Below are 19,060 nucleotides of genomic sequence, written 5' to 3' on the forward strand. Positions count from 1 at the left end.
CATTACCAGCTTACCCTACAGACTAGCCCATACTTACATCTTGGGAACTTGGTAGTATAATTGAGTGGGAGTGTTAATCATAGATGTGAACATCTATAGCTTCTGATGAAGAAATAAAACAATGGTTTCCATTAGTTTGGTTCGAGGTGCTAAATGATAGAGATATCATTTTAGTAATTAATATTAGTATGTTGAAATATCATTTACAAGGAACTAAGTGTTTTAAGGACAAAATACAATGAGGTGTAAAATGGTATTTTAGTCCCATCTCATTGTAGATCGTCTATACGGGATTGAGTTATAATTATGGTTGTAACAATGAATAACTAATAACATATCTATATTGCTTATAGAGCATTCTATGAATTCAAGAGTTTAATTTCAAGTCTTTAGTAGAGTCATGAGGAATTAATAAGTTAGTGAATTTATTTGTTAAATATATGATAACTTATTGGAGCTTGATTTCATAGGCCCATGGTCCCCATAGTACCTTGAATAAAATCATCTAGATAGTCTCAATTAATTGATTTAATTATCAATTAAAATTATTAAAAGTTGCAAGGTCCATTTTGGATAATTTCACAGAGTTATGCAATTTAGAGAATAAAAGAAATTTTAGGGCAGATTTATTAATTAAGACAAATTGATGTCTAAAATAATAAATACATTTAAATCAAGGTTCAAATTATAAATAATCAATTGGATAAATGATTTAAATAATTAATCAATAGAAAATAATACGGGCCTTGAATTTAAGTCCAACGTGCATATAATTAAATGAGAAATTTCACGGGGCTATAGCCCATGAGAATTTCGACCTAAGGGCTGTAGTTGCCTATTATTTTATTGGTTTTTTAATTAAATAAATGACCTAATTGATCCTTTAAAAGGAATGCTAAATGAGAGTTGAAAATAGATGATAAGAAGATCTAGTTTTGATACTTTAGGGTCTTAGACTCTCTCTACAACAAAAGTCCTTTTCTAAGCCTCTATATTCTCTTCTCTTATTCTCTCTGTATCTATCTTATGTGTTGAAAATTGTCTACTCTAGTGTAGGTGATTCTAAGGATACTGTGGAAGACTGTGAAGAAATTTGAAGATCGGTTCAGTTTTTCGGTGATACCCTTCGACAGAAAGGATACAAGGGTTAGAGAAATTGAATGAATGACTTATTCATTCCACTGCATATAATCTAAGTGTTCTTATCATTATCTCTGATTAATTCAACTATAGAAACATGTTCTAGGTTTTCTTATATTAATTTGTTTAATATATGATTTACATGAAAATAAATAAGATCATGTATAAGTATTCCCAACAATTCACTGAGAAAATATTATTTTATTTATAAGAAGTTTTCTCTTTAAATAAATTTTTTTTTTCCTTTTTTAGACTTGGAGACTTTTTGTCAATTAATTAGAGAATATTTTGTCATATTTTTACTGACAAAATTTGTGGTGATTGTAGGCTGTAAAAAGAAAGGATATTTTCCCTTGAAGAATATTATTTCTCTTTTTGGAAAAGAAAACTTTGTGTAGTAAAGAAAATATTTTTTAATCTTTCATTATTTAAAGATTATGTTGTGATATTCTAACCCTTTACTAGAGATCATGAGTTATACTAGGAAAGGATTTGAAATCCATTTGGTCAAAAGATCCGTTCTAATGAGTCTAGACTATCAGCATGTCCAGATACATTGCAATTTGTTGTGTCAACTTATCCGTCCGTTATGACAGAATCAGTCAGATTGACTAAATTTTATAAACAAAGAAATTGTGCAATTCATTCTTTATTGTTTGCAGATTTTCTGGGCTGCTTTGAACTACCATTCCATGTACAAGTAAGAGTCCAGGCAACCAGAAATATTTATCTCTTTCATTGCTTATATTGTAATATTTTGTATTGTTGAAAGAGTTCTTTTTGTGAGACTAAGAGTGGATAACTTAATCTAGATTCTAGGAGCTGTGTAGCATGTTGGGATTATGGCTTGTGGTCACAAAAATTATATTTTAATTCAAGAGAATTAAACACAATATAACAACATAAACAATGGAAGTATAACGCAAATTAATCAAGAGGAAGAGAGGACCTTTGAAAAGAGAAACCCTTGTTACATAAAATCATAAAGATTATGATCTTATATAAATCAATGGATATGACAAAAGGTGTAGTGACCCAATTTTTTTTTTATTATTTTATGTTTTATTTTAATTGTTTGATTATTAGAAAATAATTTGAATTGCTTGTTTTTTGTGGATTAGGATTTATTTGGAATAATTGTGTAGTGTTATTAGTGTTACATTTTATTAGGTGTGACAAATTATGTGATTAGAATAAGATACATTTTTTTTTTATTTTGTGTGTGTTACGGAATGTGTTGTAGTGTGTGTGTGTGGGATTTATTTATTTTATTTTATTTAAATTAAGTAAATATAAAAGGGGAAAGAAATATTGGTTGTCATCTTTTGATAAGATGACAAGGATTTTCTACTTAGTTTGTTCACATTTGGATAAGGATTAGATGAGGTGTAAGCTTGGACAAAGGGAGAAAATGGTGAGATTAGAACTTATTTTGTGGGATAAGGATTTGAGCTTTCACACCTAGGTTCTTTTCATTAGGATTAGGTCACTAGGAGTTATAAAAAGAAAAGTGGGAGCCTTGGAGGCTCATTGAAGGCTACCAAAGCTTTGAGAGAGAAAGAGGGAGAGGAAGAACATGGGAAAGAGAGGAAAAAAGAGAAAGAAAGAGAGAAAAAAAGAGAGAAAGAAGGAGAAGAGGAAGGAGTTTAAAAAATTCCCTAGGTATGTGTTGATCTTGGTTTTTATTTTTGATTCCCTAAGTCTAAGTTTTATCTTCTCAATTCTAAGAACTTTCTTTTCTTTTCTTTTGTGGTGTACGAAATCCCTAGGTTGCCCAAGATTGTTTTGCTTTTGTGTTCCTTAACACTATCAAGGAAGGTAATTGGAATTTCTAACCTTTTTGTTGATTTGATGTTGTTATATATTTTATATGATTTTTGACATGTTGCCTTGAGAAAATGTGTTTATAATGTATGGTTATATTTTGATAATTTTAGTCTTGATGAGTATATGATCTAGTGTTGGTTTGTGCACTATTCTATGATGAACATATGCATGGTTATAATATCTTGATTAGAAACATGTTAAGTTTTAATTAAATTTTAGAAAAAAAGAGTGAATTTTTGGGGTATAGGTTTCAGCCATAATTAAAAATAGACCTAGGGTTCTATTTTAAATTGATTCAAGGCGTAATGAATAATTATGTACTAAAACTAATAGAAAAGTATGCTAGGTTTTGTGTATTACTATTTATTTTATGAGCATGTTGGACCATGAATCTTGTCTTGATGATTTGGATAGGAGCATCATTAAGATTTTGTAATTTGTTAAAAAATATTGATGAATTTATGATATGCTATGAAAAGTTGTGATTTTATGATAAGATTTAAATGGTGAACTAAGTGTCCATTCATTATAGAGTTTCGGCCATAGGGTGTATCTATGCATGAATTCTTTTTCATGATTTTATGTAACATTGTTTCATGATTATAAGGTGTTGAATTGAATATAGACATGTTTTAGATTTACCTCATGATTTTATAGAGTTTTCAGCCCATATGTATAAAAAGAAAATTTGATTTTTCTTGAGTTATTTACCAAGGATTATCATGATTTGTTACTATTAGTTTTGGTCAAAATTTTTGTAAAACAAAGTGTCACGTTTTGTACATTTCAGCCTAGTATATGAATTTTAACAAGGAAATATTTTAGTAAAGCATGATTGGTAACATTAGGTTTTACATATGACATGAAACTTTGTTGATATTTTATGGAAATAAAAGTGGCACATTTCTTTTGAAATAAACTATGTTTTAGGCATAGTTAGGGAGTTTCACATCTAAAATTTATTTTTGAAAAGTGTAAAATTGTTCTCCATGATTTTGTGAAATAAGTAACATGATTTTAGAAAGCTAAAATAAGAAAGAAAATTGGTCATTTGATATTAATAGTATTCGGCCAAGTCTAGAATTTCAAGTTTGGATTTGTTTAAAATTCTTATGTGATTAAATTTATGATTTTATGCACAAATAGTAGCATGATAAGTGGTATTTCATGTATTATGAGTTGTGTGACATTCTTTGGTTTCGGCATAGGCACTAAGAAAATATACAAAGTTCATACAAACTTTTGTGATATGCTTGTGTGAGTATGAATTGTGATTGACAACAAATTGTACTTGCTATGTTTAGGCTTTTAAGGAAGTGGTCATGTGCTATTTGGATTTTGTGCTTGGACTTGAGGTAAGGAAGTTAGCTAGATTTCTATTTGTTTATGAATAGACTCTAGTTATGAGATATGTATGGATTTGTTTGTGTTTGATTAACCTAGTGATGCAATATCATTAAAGGCAGACATGCCTAAAGTATGAACAATAGGGGTGCTAGGTAAAAAATGGACAATAGGGGCGCCATGTAAGTGACCAAAGGAGAGTCACATGTGATCTTGGACAATAGGGGTGCTATGATCTTAATGTTGTATGCTTATGTTGCAAATAATCTAATGTTTATGATTATGGTCTTATGATGTACGATTATGCTTTTGTTGCAAATAATCTTACGTTATGTTTTCATATGACTTATGTTGATAATGATTTCTATAAGAAAAGTATGTTAATAATTTATGAGATATGTCGCTTATGCTTTTATGTTGTGTTTTCCTTCCTTGGTTGCACTTCCTTACTGGGCTTTTAGATCACCCCCTTACAGGTAGACGTTAGGTAGACTTATTTTACTCACATGGTGAGCTGAGTCAGTTTTTCATAAATATGTATGTATGCTGCGGGGAGCCAGTGAACGAGGAAACGATCTAGAACGCCATAGTGCCTTAGAGTCTTTCTTATGTTAATTTATCAGTGGGATGTATCTATTTATTTTAAGACTGCATCAAAATTATCTTTTGGTTTTGAACATTGGATCGAAACTCTACATTTATTTTCAATAAGGTCCCATTGTGTTTTCAAGCAAAATTATGAAATCTTTTAAGTTATTATTAAAATTTATATTTTAATATAGATATGCAATTAGGGATGTTATAAAATGCTTGATACAAATAGAATTGTTGTCCAAAAAACTCTATTCCTAGCCTCCCATAAGAGATTGCTTGAAGCTACTACAAGGTGGAATGAGATTAAGATTTACAAGCCTTGGTCTTCAACAAGTCAAGCTTTCTTGATGAAGATCATGGACAAGCTTTCTTGATGAAGATCATGGAGAAAACTAGTAGTCTTTGTGTGTGTGTGTGTGTGTGTGTGAGAGAGAGAGAGAGAGAGTGGAAAGTGATCAATTAACCAAAATCTCATATGAACCCCTTAAATAGTGTAGGTACCTTCATTATTATTAACAAATGAGGAGTATTTTAAAATGAGTTTTGGAGGCAAAACACGTAACTGTACGGCTTTGTACGGACGACCCACGCGACACATTGCTTGCATGCAGGCGATGCGTCACCCACTGTAGGCGGTGCATCACCTGTCTAGGCTTTCATGAGACAGGCGATGCATCACCTCCCAACGATGATGCAACGCCACTACCACTGACTTTTCACCCTGTACATCGATTCAAAACACCTCCAAATGCCTTCAAACTTTTTTGGGTACTCTTATATACTCCAAACATTCACTTTGGACCAAAAAATATAATTTTTAAATGCCTACAAAAAATTCAACCCACTCATGTTGACATTAGTGAAATCATTATGGGTTTTGTACCTCTTTGTGCATGACAAATTTCACTATGTATTTAACCAATCCTAACACAGTATCCTTCTATTATGTGTAAAAGCAGGTGTCATCCATTGATAATGACTTCTACAATCTCCAGGATAAGATTATCTCAAGACTTTCTTTGGGAGGAAGAAAGCACACATCTTTAGGAGAATATCGATTCATCCGTCTTTGAAGGGAGTTCAAAAGCATTGGTGAATCAACAAAGATACTGGATTTGTAAAGGTTATACAAGAAGCTTGTGAAAAAAGTATAGAGGGAGTCTGTCTTTGCACAAGTCAATGTTCTTTTGTATTCTGTGATACTTTGCCAATCAAATTATGCATTTGTCTAAAAAACTTAACCCGTACCCCAGATTATAAATAAGTTGTTTAACTTAATCACATTGTAAACTTGAAAAATGGAAATTTCTCTTTTCTTGGGCATACTCTTTTGATGGTGATCATCTCATCATACCTGCCTTAGCTTGTTGATCTTACATTTAAGGAGGTGTTTGTTATGGGGGTTTGGGTTCTTGGGAATAGGAATATGAAACCAAATTGTTGTACCCTAAAAATACGAGCTGATGTGTCTAGTTCGTGGTATAGAATGATAGCAAATAAATTGGTTAAACCTATTTATCATATGATAAGGGTGATCATGATTCTTTGGGTATGGCTTAAAACGAATCAAGTATTTGACCTAGCTTGCAATTCAATGATATAGATAGACTAACCCAGTTTGAAGCAAGGTGTTGCGATGGAAGTTATCCGGTCGTCTTGATATCTCTTTAGGTCTTATGATGTTAGCTCGAATGATGTAGTAATTCTTCTCGAGTCATCATGATGTGATTTTAGCTTGCGGATGACTGGGCATGAGTAAGACGCACAAGAAAATCCCTAATGATTTGGGATTTACTTCTCGAAAAGGAAAAGATTTGATTTCATGTATTAAATGTAATCAATTAGTAATTAAGAGAATATATATATTGTAATTATGGGTGGTTATCCAATCTTATGTATTACCCAAACATGTTCATCTCTCAATATAAATAGAGAGGGAATGAATAGGAAAATGGACATTTATTTTTACATACCAAAACTTGGAGAAATTATCTCAGATAATTTTTCTAAGAACATTCAGAAAAAAGTGACTCTTGGACTAGGTGGATTTAACCACTGAACCACATAAAAATTGTGGTGTGTCTCTTCTTCATTTAATTTACGGTTTTTTAAAGACTAAATTTGTTCTTCTTTATTCATAATTCTTAGTTGACGAAAAACTGCGTCAACAGATTGGTGCTTTCATCGAGAGGCTTTTATGCTTTATTTTTGTAAGATTCTGGTTGTAAAGATGGTCATGGTAACCAAAAGATTAGTGTGTGAATAAGAGTCGACCCTTCCAGCAAATCAACGAGAATATTTTCTTCCTATCCCAATGAGAGAAGGAACCTCTTAGCGTGCTGATAAAAGTTCCAACAACAACATAGGGAACAACTAGGATATGGGAATTTCATCGACACACCCCAGGAGAGAAGCTCATGTTTCTTCTTATTATGTTGGGTAGGTGGAGCAAGAAAATGTTAGCATTAATGCCCTAAAATCATGTAAAGACATTTTATTGATTTAAATAAAACTACAATTTTATTATATTTAAATGTTATAATTATTGTTTGAATTAATTATATAATAATATCAAGAAAATTCCTTATTCATTCATGAGAATACGATCTTGTATTAGCACAACAGAATTAACATCATATATAATGAATAAAATAGTCAATAACATATTAAAGTAAGGAATCTTTAATGAATGGTTACTAGTGCGGTTTACTAAGAATACGGGATGCAACCGATCTTGATTCAGATTACTGATGTGGATAGACATCTAAGTAAATGTGGTGTATATAATAGAGATTATATATGACAGGACAGATTAGAATTAATTATCCTTATAAACTTGTCTTTTAACATAATGATTTAATTCTTATCATAATAGATGATCATTTGTAGATCAGTCTAAATCCCGAGTATCCATGAACTCATGTTTGTGTTTATTGGATCTTTTGATTCACTCGTTAAGGTTTCTTAGTATAATGAGGCTAATGAATTTTGTTTTGGAGATTCAATATCTTGAATGGATGGGAACATGGTTTACAATAATGGAATCCATACTTTCCTAACGTAACGAATATTGGTTTCTTTAAGGGTTAATTCTTGAACTGAATAGTTAGTGAGCTCAAATCTATAAATTGATTATAGAATAATTATTCACTAGTGATTTAATGGTACTTAAGGATCAAGAGGTAATTAGAAGGGTAAAACGATAATATTGACCAGCTTTAATTAACGAACCAATAAATTGATGACAAAACTATATTTATTGACTATATCAATGGACTACAAGAAAAAACTCTGTAAATATAATTCTATAAATGCTTACAGTGCAATTTCATATTTATAGTGGAGTAATCATGGAATTAATAAATAAGATTATTAGATTAAAGAGTTTATTAATAATCTAGTTTATTGGAGCTTCGCATTATAGGTCCATGGTCACATATTACCTTTGTCCTACACTGTCAATGGTAAGGATGTCAAAAGAAAGATTTGTAGAGAGAAGGACTAAATTGAAAATGAATTGATTTTCCAGGGCAAGGAAATAATTATGTAATAATTATGGGCAATTGATTATTTATGAATTAATTAATTATTTAACTGTATAATTTTTATTTTGAAAACATGTATGTTAAAATAAATACTAATCATGTTTGGATTAATATAGAGAGAAAATAATAATCATATTTGTAATAAGATATTTATTTATTTATTTAAAATTGATATTTTAAGATAAAATTTATTTTGAATTGACTGATATTTATTTTGGGATAAATATAGTCTTATTAAACAAACAAATGAGAAAATTAGAGAAAGTCGTAATAGTGTGGTGTGACACACTCACTGCACAGTGAGTGTGGCACCACACACAGGGATATCTGTATCCGTGAGATTTGAATTTTGAATTTCAAAATTATTTATTTAATCCATTATTTAATTATTCTTTTTAAATAGGGAAATTGACGGCTAAAATACTTAAGTTGTTATCATTCAAGCACTTAAATGCCTAAGTTTTTTTTTACAGTAAAAGTACCTAACTTCAAAAAATTTGGTGCTCCGTGGTACATGCCGTTAAGTTTTCCATTAATTGTTGATGTGGCAATATGTAAATGAAAAACTGGCAGTTCAAATACCTAAGTTGTTTCCATCCAAACACTTAAATATCTAAGTTTTTTAAAAAAGTTTATTTTTTATTTAAAAATTATTTAAACACTTAACAAAGTATAAATAAATTTTGATTTAAAATATGAAAAAAAATAATATAAATAAAAAACTTAATAGACAGTTTATTAAAATTTGATACAAAATTAATTAAAATAATATAAATAAAAGCTTATATAAATTACTATAATAGTGATGGTTATGGTGTTATTTAATTTTTCATAAAAAAAACTTAAGTGTTTAAGCTTGGGGCATTATATTTGCATTTCAAAATTTGATTAAGACACCCAATTTTTATTAAAAATTAATATATAATATTTTTTTTTTCATCAACTTAAGTTTACATTTTGCTATTTTTATTATTTTTCATATTCTAAAATATGCATATAGAAAATATATATTTTAAATATTTAAATAAAAAATAAAAAACATATAAAAATTATACATAGTTTTTTTTTAAAAAAAAAATATGAAAAGAAGATAAAATAAATTATTGAAATGAACAAAATAGAAATTATAGAATGTCAAAAAATATATTGAGAAAAAAGTGTTAAAAATTATTTTAATTTTTTTAATTATTGGGGTATCTATATATATTTTTGGAGTGCAAATTCAATGACTCTTAAGTTTATAAATTAGATTTTATTTATTCTTTTTTAAGTGTTTAATTAATTTTTAAATAATAAATTAACTTTTTTAAAAAAAAACTTAGGTATTTAAGTGATTGGATGACAATGACTTAGGTCTTTTAGTCGCCAATTTCCCATTTGATTACTGCCACATCAACAGTTAACGAAAAACTTAACGATAGGTACCACGGAGCACCAAATTTTTTGAAGTTAGGTACTTTTACCATAAAAAAACTTAGGTATTTAAGTGCTTGAACAACTTAAGTATTTTAGCCTCCAATTTCCCTTTTAAATATGATTTAAACTAAATAATAAAATATGTTATAACTGATCAGTTTTATTTTAATAAAATAAATGTTAGTTGTTAAGTTAATTGTCTTTATAAAACTGAAAGAGCGATACTTTCAGGAATAAGTTGTTTTAAGCGATTAAAAAGTGTAGACTGTTAGACTTTCTCTCTCTAAAAAAGAAAGCGATAGTTTTTCTAAACCTGAAAAACTATTCAATACATATTCTCTCAATCAAACATCCCTAGATCTCATGTGTTGAGCACATCTAGAGAGTTCTAAATATACCTTTTGAATCCTACGTGCCCACACACGTCTTTTCGTGTTTGAGGATTGGTATGAAACATCAAGGTGTGAGCTTTAAGAATCTAGATAGGAAAATCATTGATTTATACAAAAAATTCGTTGATTCTTGGTAGGCTTCAAGAGGTAATCTCTAATCAATTTGTATGTGATTTATATATCTATATATGTATGATCCTAGTTGGTATTAATAAATTTTTTAAAAGACCCATTCCGCTGCGTACTCTGGTTTTTAATACCAACAATTGGTACCAGAGCAGTCTACACACACACACACATATATATATATATATTAAATCATGTGTGAGTTTCTTGCATTTTTTATATGTATGTTGATATGTATATTGAATGGATGGATATGCTATTTTTAATGTATGGCTGAATGATGGATCATTAATTATATGGTTTTATTGGGTTAGGTGTAACGCTCTGATTTCCTGAGACGTTACTTAGGGAGTCCGTTTAAAATAATAAACAATAAATAATTCAAGACACTAAAAGAAAATATTTATTTAAAATTTAAACAGACAATGAGATCTCATTATTTAAAAATAAAAATGTTGGAGGCTAGGTTTAATAACAACAACATAAAGAAAATAACCATTCAAGTCTAAAAAATTAAAAACATAACATTTATTTCTAAAAACATAAAATAACTGGAGTCCAGCCTCTAACATGTTCCGTCCGTGCCTTGAGCTCGCACCACTCACTGCTTAGCTTTGCCTTTACTTGCACACAGAGTACTCGTGAGCTAACGCCCAGTAAGAAGAGCTATGCAGGACATAACTCCCCAAACTAAAATACATAAATAAACATCATAAACATAATAATCATCGTGTGATATATGAACACCATATCACACTAACATAATGTGTGTTGCACTCACACACATAAATACTAACAAGTCATGTTGATCGGACATGATATGTAATCTGCCTTGCTTGTGCTGTAGTCACACTCGGCATTCCCACGATGGCACCTAGTCTAGCCTGCGATGTACTCACACTCAACCGTTCCCTTGAGACATCGTTGCCTTGCCTGCAATGTACTCACATTCAACAATTCCGTGGTGGCATCCTATTATCCTGAGTTATACACACCCAAGATAATTACTGCAAGTGCTATACTCACACAATCAGCTAGAATCTAGTAGCACGCCTACTCTATCATCTAAGCATGTCTACTAACTAAAATCCCTAGCACTATCCTCATGCTAGTCAATCTAATGCAACAATTTAGGTCACAAATATAATTACATAACTAACAAATAAGAAAACAAGGTTGTATGCATAACGTACACCCTGTGCATAGATGTCCACTCTTCTTACCTTAAGTAGTGCATTGTTCACTGACGTGTCCCGAACCACTTGCTGTGTCACCTCGACGATCACTAGCTCCTAGACGTCCAATTACATAACGAAAATTCAGGAAAAAAAAGACGTTAGGGTTTTATTTCAAAACCCTAATTATTGAAATAATTTAACCATGCAATTTTAACGTGCATGGCACGTAAATTAAAATTATTTTTTTACAAATGTTCAAACCATCATGTCACATGCACAAACAATGATGTTTCTAACATATCGCATGAATTCATATAAATACTTTTTATGTGAAAAATTACCAAAATGTCTTTTAATATCATAATTACATAAAAGACTCAATAATTTCTAAAGATTATCATATGACAACAAATTTTAACAACCAATTTTCCAAAACCCTAAATAATAAGCAAAGACTCATGTAAGACCAACAAAATAATTTTCAACATTTATAAATTATTTTTCCTCAATTTCCCAAATAATACCCAAATAATCCAAATAAATATACAACAAATCCAAAAATCAAAATAACATACAAAATAGTTCAGACATCCAAAGTAAACTTATAAAATTTATTTTAGAAGTTTATGGGAAAAATAAATATTTTTCTTAATTAATTTAATAGAAAAATTAATTAATTCAATAAAAATTTATAATTGATTAAAAATAGAATCTAACTATACAGATCGGTTTCCACACCCTACAATAACACATAAAAATTACCTAGGGTTCAGAACAATAACATTAATATTTTTTATAATTAAAATATAGAATGAGCCAAACAAATCATGGAAATTACATAAATGATACAAAATTAAAAATAAAATTACAAAGAGCCTTATAATCTCATTTTAAACATGTCCAAACATTCCCAGAATTTTTAAAATATTTAAATAATTTTTTCACATTTATTTCGTTAAATCACATATTTAAAAGAAAATAATTGAAGAAAATTATCAAATTCGATCAAAACTTAAATCTAAACAAACAAAGCCATTCTAAATCATAAATAGATCATTCAAATGTAAACTCATATTTTTTTGAACAATAAAAATATTTTTCATAACTAGTCTCTATTTGAACTTCAAAAAATCATAATAATAAAAAAAAAATCAGAAAAATACAAAACCAGTTGGAAAATGCTCTAAAATTAATTTACTAATTTTTAAGATTGAAAAAAAAAACCTCAAAAAACACCCAGATTGGGTTCATCGGAGCTATCGCTGGAGTTGTTGTCTTCTCCGGTGTCGACAAGGTTGTTTCTTCTGTTTTCGGCTACCCCAACATTCCAAACCACTTGGAAACTTCTCACATGTGTTCCATTAGTCCAAATTGACCCTAAGACACCAAAAATCACGCCACAACCGCCTTGGTTGAAGTCTTCTTCTCCAACGCTGGTGTACCACCAACAATGGAGCTCAAAATCAGTTTTCTTGCTATGGACCATTTCAGCCTATTTCTTCATGTTCAAACTGATTCTTGGAGTCCCCTAAGCTTGTTTTTCACCAATCATGCACACCATACACTCTTACATACCCTTAAATATGAAATTATCCAAGAATATACATTTTCTTGGATAAAAATGGTGAATCACAATCCAAGACCTTATAATTATTTTTCCCACACTCAAAATGTTTATTTCCTGCCCTAGAATGATTCTAGAATGTCCAATACATCCCAGATTTTCCCAAGTGCAAGAACTAAAAAATTTATTCTCTTTAAAAAAAAAATGATAACTACCTTCTCTCTCTTCAACCGTTGGCCACCCTCTCTATTTCCACGATTTCTTTCCTTCAGATTATCATGGTAAACACAGTTTAAAAAGGTTTGGAAAAAAAAGTTAGCGTTTGAAGTGGTAAGATCATCTTTTCAAGGAGTTCTTTATATATTTTCTAAAAATAATAATAAACTAAGGTTCCACAATTGATATCATCAGTTAAATTTTGAAATTTTGACCAATTTATGAATATATAATCATGTTAAATCAGAAAAATAATGTCTCTAAAATGCCTCTTGAACCAATCCCAAACTTGAGGGTATTATGGTCTTTTTGCAAATTCAATTATTTATGATTATTTTGTTCAATTAAATAATAATATTATGGCACACCAAAAATTACACATAATATGATAAAATAATTTCAAGCATATTATTATTATTACTATTATGCCCATAATAATAATAATAATTTTTAATTAAATAAATAACAAGTTAACCCGAGTCGTTATTTATTCACTTGACATTATTCTCATGTTGTGATTCCACAAAAAAAAATATCAAACATGAGTAACCGTGGATTTTATTGTCGTTGGAAATCATACATATCCAATATTCTATCAAAGGAAAAGAAAAAAAATGACAAAGATGCACACAATGGAAAATATTACGAAATTGCCCTTCTGGGAAAATGAATATTACAATTATCCCCCCTTGAAATGAAATTTTGTCCCGAAATTTTAATCAAACAACTCGGGATACTGCTGCCGCATATCAAACTCTAATTCCCAGGTTGCCTCCTCAACAACATTGTTCCTCCACAATACCTTTACCAAGGAAATGGTCTTGTTCCTTAGGACTTTGTCCTTTCGATCGAGTATTTTCACTGGATGCTCATCGAATGACAAATCCTCCTGCAAACCCAAGGTCTCGTATCTCAGCACATGCGATGGGTCGGATACATATTTTCGAAGTTGTGACACATGAAATACATTGTGCACCCTGGAAAATGATGGTGGTAAAGCTACCCTGTAAGCCACATTGCCCACTTTATCCAAAATCTCAAAAGGTCCGACATATTTGGGACTTAGCTTTCCCTTCTTGCCAAACCTCTTCACCGAGATTCCTTTCCTTGGTGTCACACGCAGAAATACTTGATCACCAACTTCAAACTCAACATGCTTGCGCTTTAGGTATGCATAAGACTTCTGTCTGCTCTTAGTTGTGACCATTCTAGCCCTGATTTTTTGAATAGCCTCATTGGTGTGTTGCACTGCATCTGGTCCAAGTAGTTTTCTCTCTCCCAGTTCATCCTAGTGAAGTGGGAACCTACACTTTCTTCCATACCACATTTCATATGGTGCTACCCCGATGGTAGATTGGAAGCTATTGTTGTACGAGAACTCAATAAGTGGAAAGTATCTACTCCAGATTCCCTTAAAGTCAATGACACATGCTCTGAGCATATCTTTTAAGATCTGATTTGTTCTCTCGGTCTGACCATCCGTTTATGGGTGATAGGCTGTACTTAACTTCAACCAAGTTCCCATTTCTCTCTGCAAACTCTCCTAGAATGATGATGTAAACTGAGCATCCCGATCACACATAATAGAGTATGGTGTCCCATGTAGCCGCACTATCTCATTCATGTACAACTCGACGAACTGATCTATAGAATAAGTCATGTGCACCGGTAGGAAGTGAGCTGAATTGGTATAGCTATCAATGATTACCCAAATTGCATCGTGTTGTTTTGTGGTCTTAGGTAACCTCATCACAAAATCCATAGATATCTCATCCCACTTCCACTCAGGAATATTCAATGGTTGCAGTAGCCCCGTTGGTCTTTGATGTTCTGCCTTAACCTGCTGATAGGTTAAGCATTTTGCCACATATTCCACTACATCTTTTTTCATTCCCGGCCACCAATACAATACCTTAAGTTCGTAGTACATCTTTGTGGTCCCGGGGTGAACTGAATATGGGGTAGTATGAGCTTCCGCCAGAATCTCTTTCCTCAGCTCATCACTGTCTGGCACACAAATACGCCCCTTGAATCTGATTAGTCTGGTATCTGACATAGTGAAATCCTTGGCATTCCCCTCCTGCATCTCTTGCTTTAGGTCACTCAACTTCTTGTCAGCATTTTGCCCTTCCCTAATCCTTTCTAACAAGGTGGACTGAAGTGTAACCTTTGCAAGTTGTCATGTGATCAGTTCTATACCAGCTCGTTCCATGTCTTCCAAGATCTTCCTTGATACTCCTTGTAAAGAAGAAACCATTCTCGGCCCTAAGTGCATCCACCAAAACATTGGCTTTACCGGGGTGGTATAGTATGTCATAGTCATAATCCTTGACTAACTCCAACCACCTCCTCTGCCTCATATTTAACTCCTTATGGGTGAAGAAGTACTTGAGACTCTTGTGATCGGTGTAAATCTAACATTTCACCCCGTAGAGATAGTGACGCCAGTGCAAAGTCAACCGCTGCTAATTCCAGGTCGTGCGTCGGATACCTCTATTCATAATCTTTCAGTTGCCTAGAGGCATATGCTATCACCTTACCAGACTGCATCGGTACACATCCCAACCCCTGTTTTGACGCATCACAATAAACCACAAAATGCCTGTTCTCTGAGGGTAAGCTGAGTACAGGTGTTGATATAACCCGACTCTTTAATTCTTGGAAGCTCTGATCACATTTATCTGACCAAGTGAACTTCAGATTATTTCTTGTCAATTCTGTCATTGGTGCGACTATCTTTGAAAACCCTTCGACAAACCTCCTGTAATAGCCCGTCAAACCCAAAAAACTTCTGACTTCTGAGGAATTCTTCGGTCTTGGCCATTCTTTCATTGCAATAATCTTTGCAGGATCTACTTTCACTCCTCCATCGGTGACAATATGACCCAGAAAACCCACCTCAGATAACCAGAACTCACACTTCTTGTATTTGGCATATAGCTAATGCTCTCTCAATCGTTGCAAGGTCAGACGTAAATGATCCTCATGTTCTTCTTCTGTCTCGGAGTAGGCCAATATATCATCTATGAACACAATGACAAATTTATCCAAGTACTCCTTGAAAACCCTGTTTATGAGGTCCATAAAAGCTGCTGGGGCATTTGTGAGTCCAAACGACATCACCAAAAATTCGTTATGCCCGTACATGGTTCTGAAGGCTGTCTTCGGTATATCATCATTCTTGATCCTCAAATGATGGTATCTCGACCGAAGATCAATTTTTGAAAACACTTTGGTCCCCTGAAACTGGTGGAATAGATCATCAATTCTTGGCAAAGGATATATGTTCTTTATTGTGACCTTGTTAAGCTCCCGATAATCAATACACATCCTCATAGACTCGTCTTTCTTCTTGACAAAAAGAACTGGTGCGCCTCAAGGAGAATAACTCAGTTTGATGAACCCCAGCTTAAGTAATTCCTCCAATTAAGTTTTGAGCTCTTTCATTTCAATTGGTGCCATTCTGTATGGTGCTCGAGATACTGGTGTTGTCTCGGGCATCAAATCGATTACAAATTCTATCTCCCTGTGCGATGGTAAACCTTGCAGTTCTTCTGGAAATACATCGAGGGACTTAGCTACAACTCTTGTCTCTTCAAGTCTCTTTTCTGTCTCTTCGGATTCATTGACCATATTCAAGAGATACCCTAAACATCCGTGTTGCAACATTTCTCTGGATTTCATCGCTGATATGATAGGAGTTCTGGGTTTCTTGCTTATGCCTTCGAACTCAAACAGATCTCCACCTTCTGGTGCAAAGACCACTTTCTTGCGTTTGCAGTTGATAAATGCTCCGTATTTGGAAAGAAAATCCAACCCCAGAATTACATCAAAATCAGATAAATCTAATACATTCAGGTCTACATACAATTCCCTCCATCTATCCATAAAGGTACAACTTTAGCCTAATTTTTAAATATTACAATTTCCCCAGAAGGTAACATAGTCCCAAACCCCACATTAAATAATTCACTAAGTGCATTTACAAAATTTACATTTCTACTAGAAATAAAAGAGTGTGATGTACCAGAATCAAATAAAACTTTACATCTGGTATTGGCCATAGGGATCTGACCTATTACGACAGATGGGCTTGTCTCAGCTTTATCTTGGGTGATGGTGAAGACTCTGGCTGGGATGTACTTGTCATTCTTCTTTTGTTCTTCCTTATTGCCAGATTGTTCCCATGTCGGACAATTGCGCTTCATGTGACCTTCCTTCCCACATTTGTAGCAAACTCCAGCTTTGCACTCACCAGAATGACGTTTTGTTCACTAAGGGCAAGGAGGAATGTTTCTGCCACCATTTCCATCAGGACGGTTGTCATTGTTGGGATTGGGCGGTTTGTCTTGTCCCAAATGTCCAGACTGTTCTTGCCCTCTCTTTTTGTGATTAGTCGAAGCAGTTGCCCCACCCTTCTTTGCATCTCTTCTGGCGACATTCTCTTTCCAGATTCTTTCCTCACTCCTCTCAGCAGTAAGAGGCATTTCTATAACTTGGGTGTATGTGAACGCGCCCCTCGAAACAATCTCCACGTCCTGAGCGATCATCGACTTCAATCCTCTTACAAAAAAATCTTCCTGTACCCTATTAGTAGGTACCAAATCTGGTGCAAATTTTTCCAACCGATCAAATTTTTGTGCATAATCTTTCATCGAGAGATTTCCTTGCACCAATCTTGTGAACTCATCAGTCTTTGCTGCCAGGACCGCAGAGTTATAATAATTTTTGTTGAGAACTAGCTTGAACCCAGCCCAATCCATGGTATTAACATTATGTGCCTGTTGCACCACCGCCCACCAAAGATAGGCATCTATTCTCAACATATAAGATGCACACACACTCGCTCATTGCCCTAGACCCTCATCATATTCAGTATGTTTTCAATGCGGCTAATCCATTCTTCTGCTGCCACCGAATTCGTCCTCCCATCAAACTTAGATGGATCCTGCTTGCAGAATCTTTCAAACAAGGGCTCTAGTCCATCCACTGCAACAGGAGCTACCATTAAAGCCGGTAGTTGCCTGTTATTCTGCACCTGTGGCTCTGCTTGTACTGGCGGTGCAGTGTAACACCCTAATTTCTCATAGATTACTGAGAACACAGCGTTGGGTCATAATTGTAAATATTGCTATTTTATTTAATAAAAACTTAAAAATAAATACATGGATCCATGGTTTTTACAGAAATAAAATACTTGTCTTTAACATAAAAATAAGCAACATTTAAATAAAAATCTAAAATAAACATTCTTTAATAAAAAAAATAGGCTCGCATGATCTTCCTTGACTATATAGTCCCCACGAATATATCACGAAGCTCTTAGGTCCCTCTCGCCACCGGCCTTTCTATCCTTAATTTCCTGAAATAACAACATCATAAGGAGTGAGCTTCTAAGCCCAGTAAGGAAAATACAAACAAGAGTTAGTCATATAATCAAACATAACATAAATTCACAAGAGTCATACAAACACAAACCTCTAGATCATATCATAACTTAAGTCATACTTCTAAATCATAAATCTAAGTCATAGATCATAAATCATACCCTAAGTCATAAGTCATAAGTGATAGATCATAGGTCATAGGTCTTAAATCATAATCATAACTATAGCAACAAGTCATATATAATAAAAAGATAAGTGTTTATACAGGGGTGCCAATTAAGCCACGGACAAAAGTCCGTCATACACTGGACATAGGTTCGTCATTAAGTTT

At 32.6% G+C, this 19,060-nt stretch overlaps 1 protein-coding gene across 1 annotated transcript; it reads right to left on the reverse strand.

The window, feature by feature from the left end:
- Window positions 1–16,768: 16,768 nt before the first annotated feature.
- On the reverse strand, window positions 16,769–17,550 carry LOC133779523 (uncharacterized). Its single transcript, XM_062219477.1, has 2 exons — window positions 17,370–17,550; window positions 16,769–17,202 (listed from the first exon to the last, which is right to left on the reverse strand). The coding sequence occupies exons 1-2, from the start codon at window positions 17,548–17,550 to the stop codon at window positions 16,769–16,771; spliced, it is 615 nt and encodes a 204-aa protein (XP_062075461.1).
- Between the last annotated feature and the right edge of the window lie 1,510 nt (window positions 17,551–19,060).

Source organism: Humulus lupulus, chromosome 5, assembly GCF_963169125.1.
Source record: "Humulus lupulus chromosome 5, drHumLupu1.1, whole genome shotgun sequence".
In the NCBI taxonomy this organism is placed as follows: Eukaryota; Viridiplantae; Streptophyta; class Magnoliopsida; order Rosales; family Cannabaceae; genus Humulus; species Humulus lupulus.

Bases quoted from the DNA above. Each gene is read 5' to 3' on its own strand.
- LOC133779523 (XM_062219477.1), bottom strand. From the start codon at position 17,550: ATGAAGCGCAATTGTCCGACATGGGAACAATCTGGCAATAAGGAAGAA. The intron at 17,203-17,369 runs GTACATCACACT...AATTGTATGTAG, and splicing joins TAAAGTTTTATTTGATTCTG to ACCTGAATGTATTAGATTTA.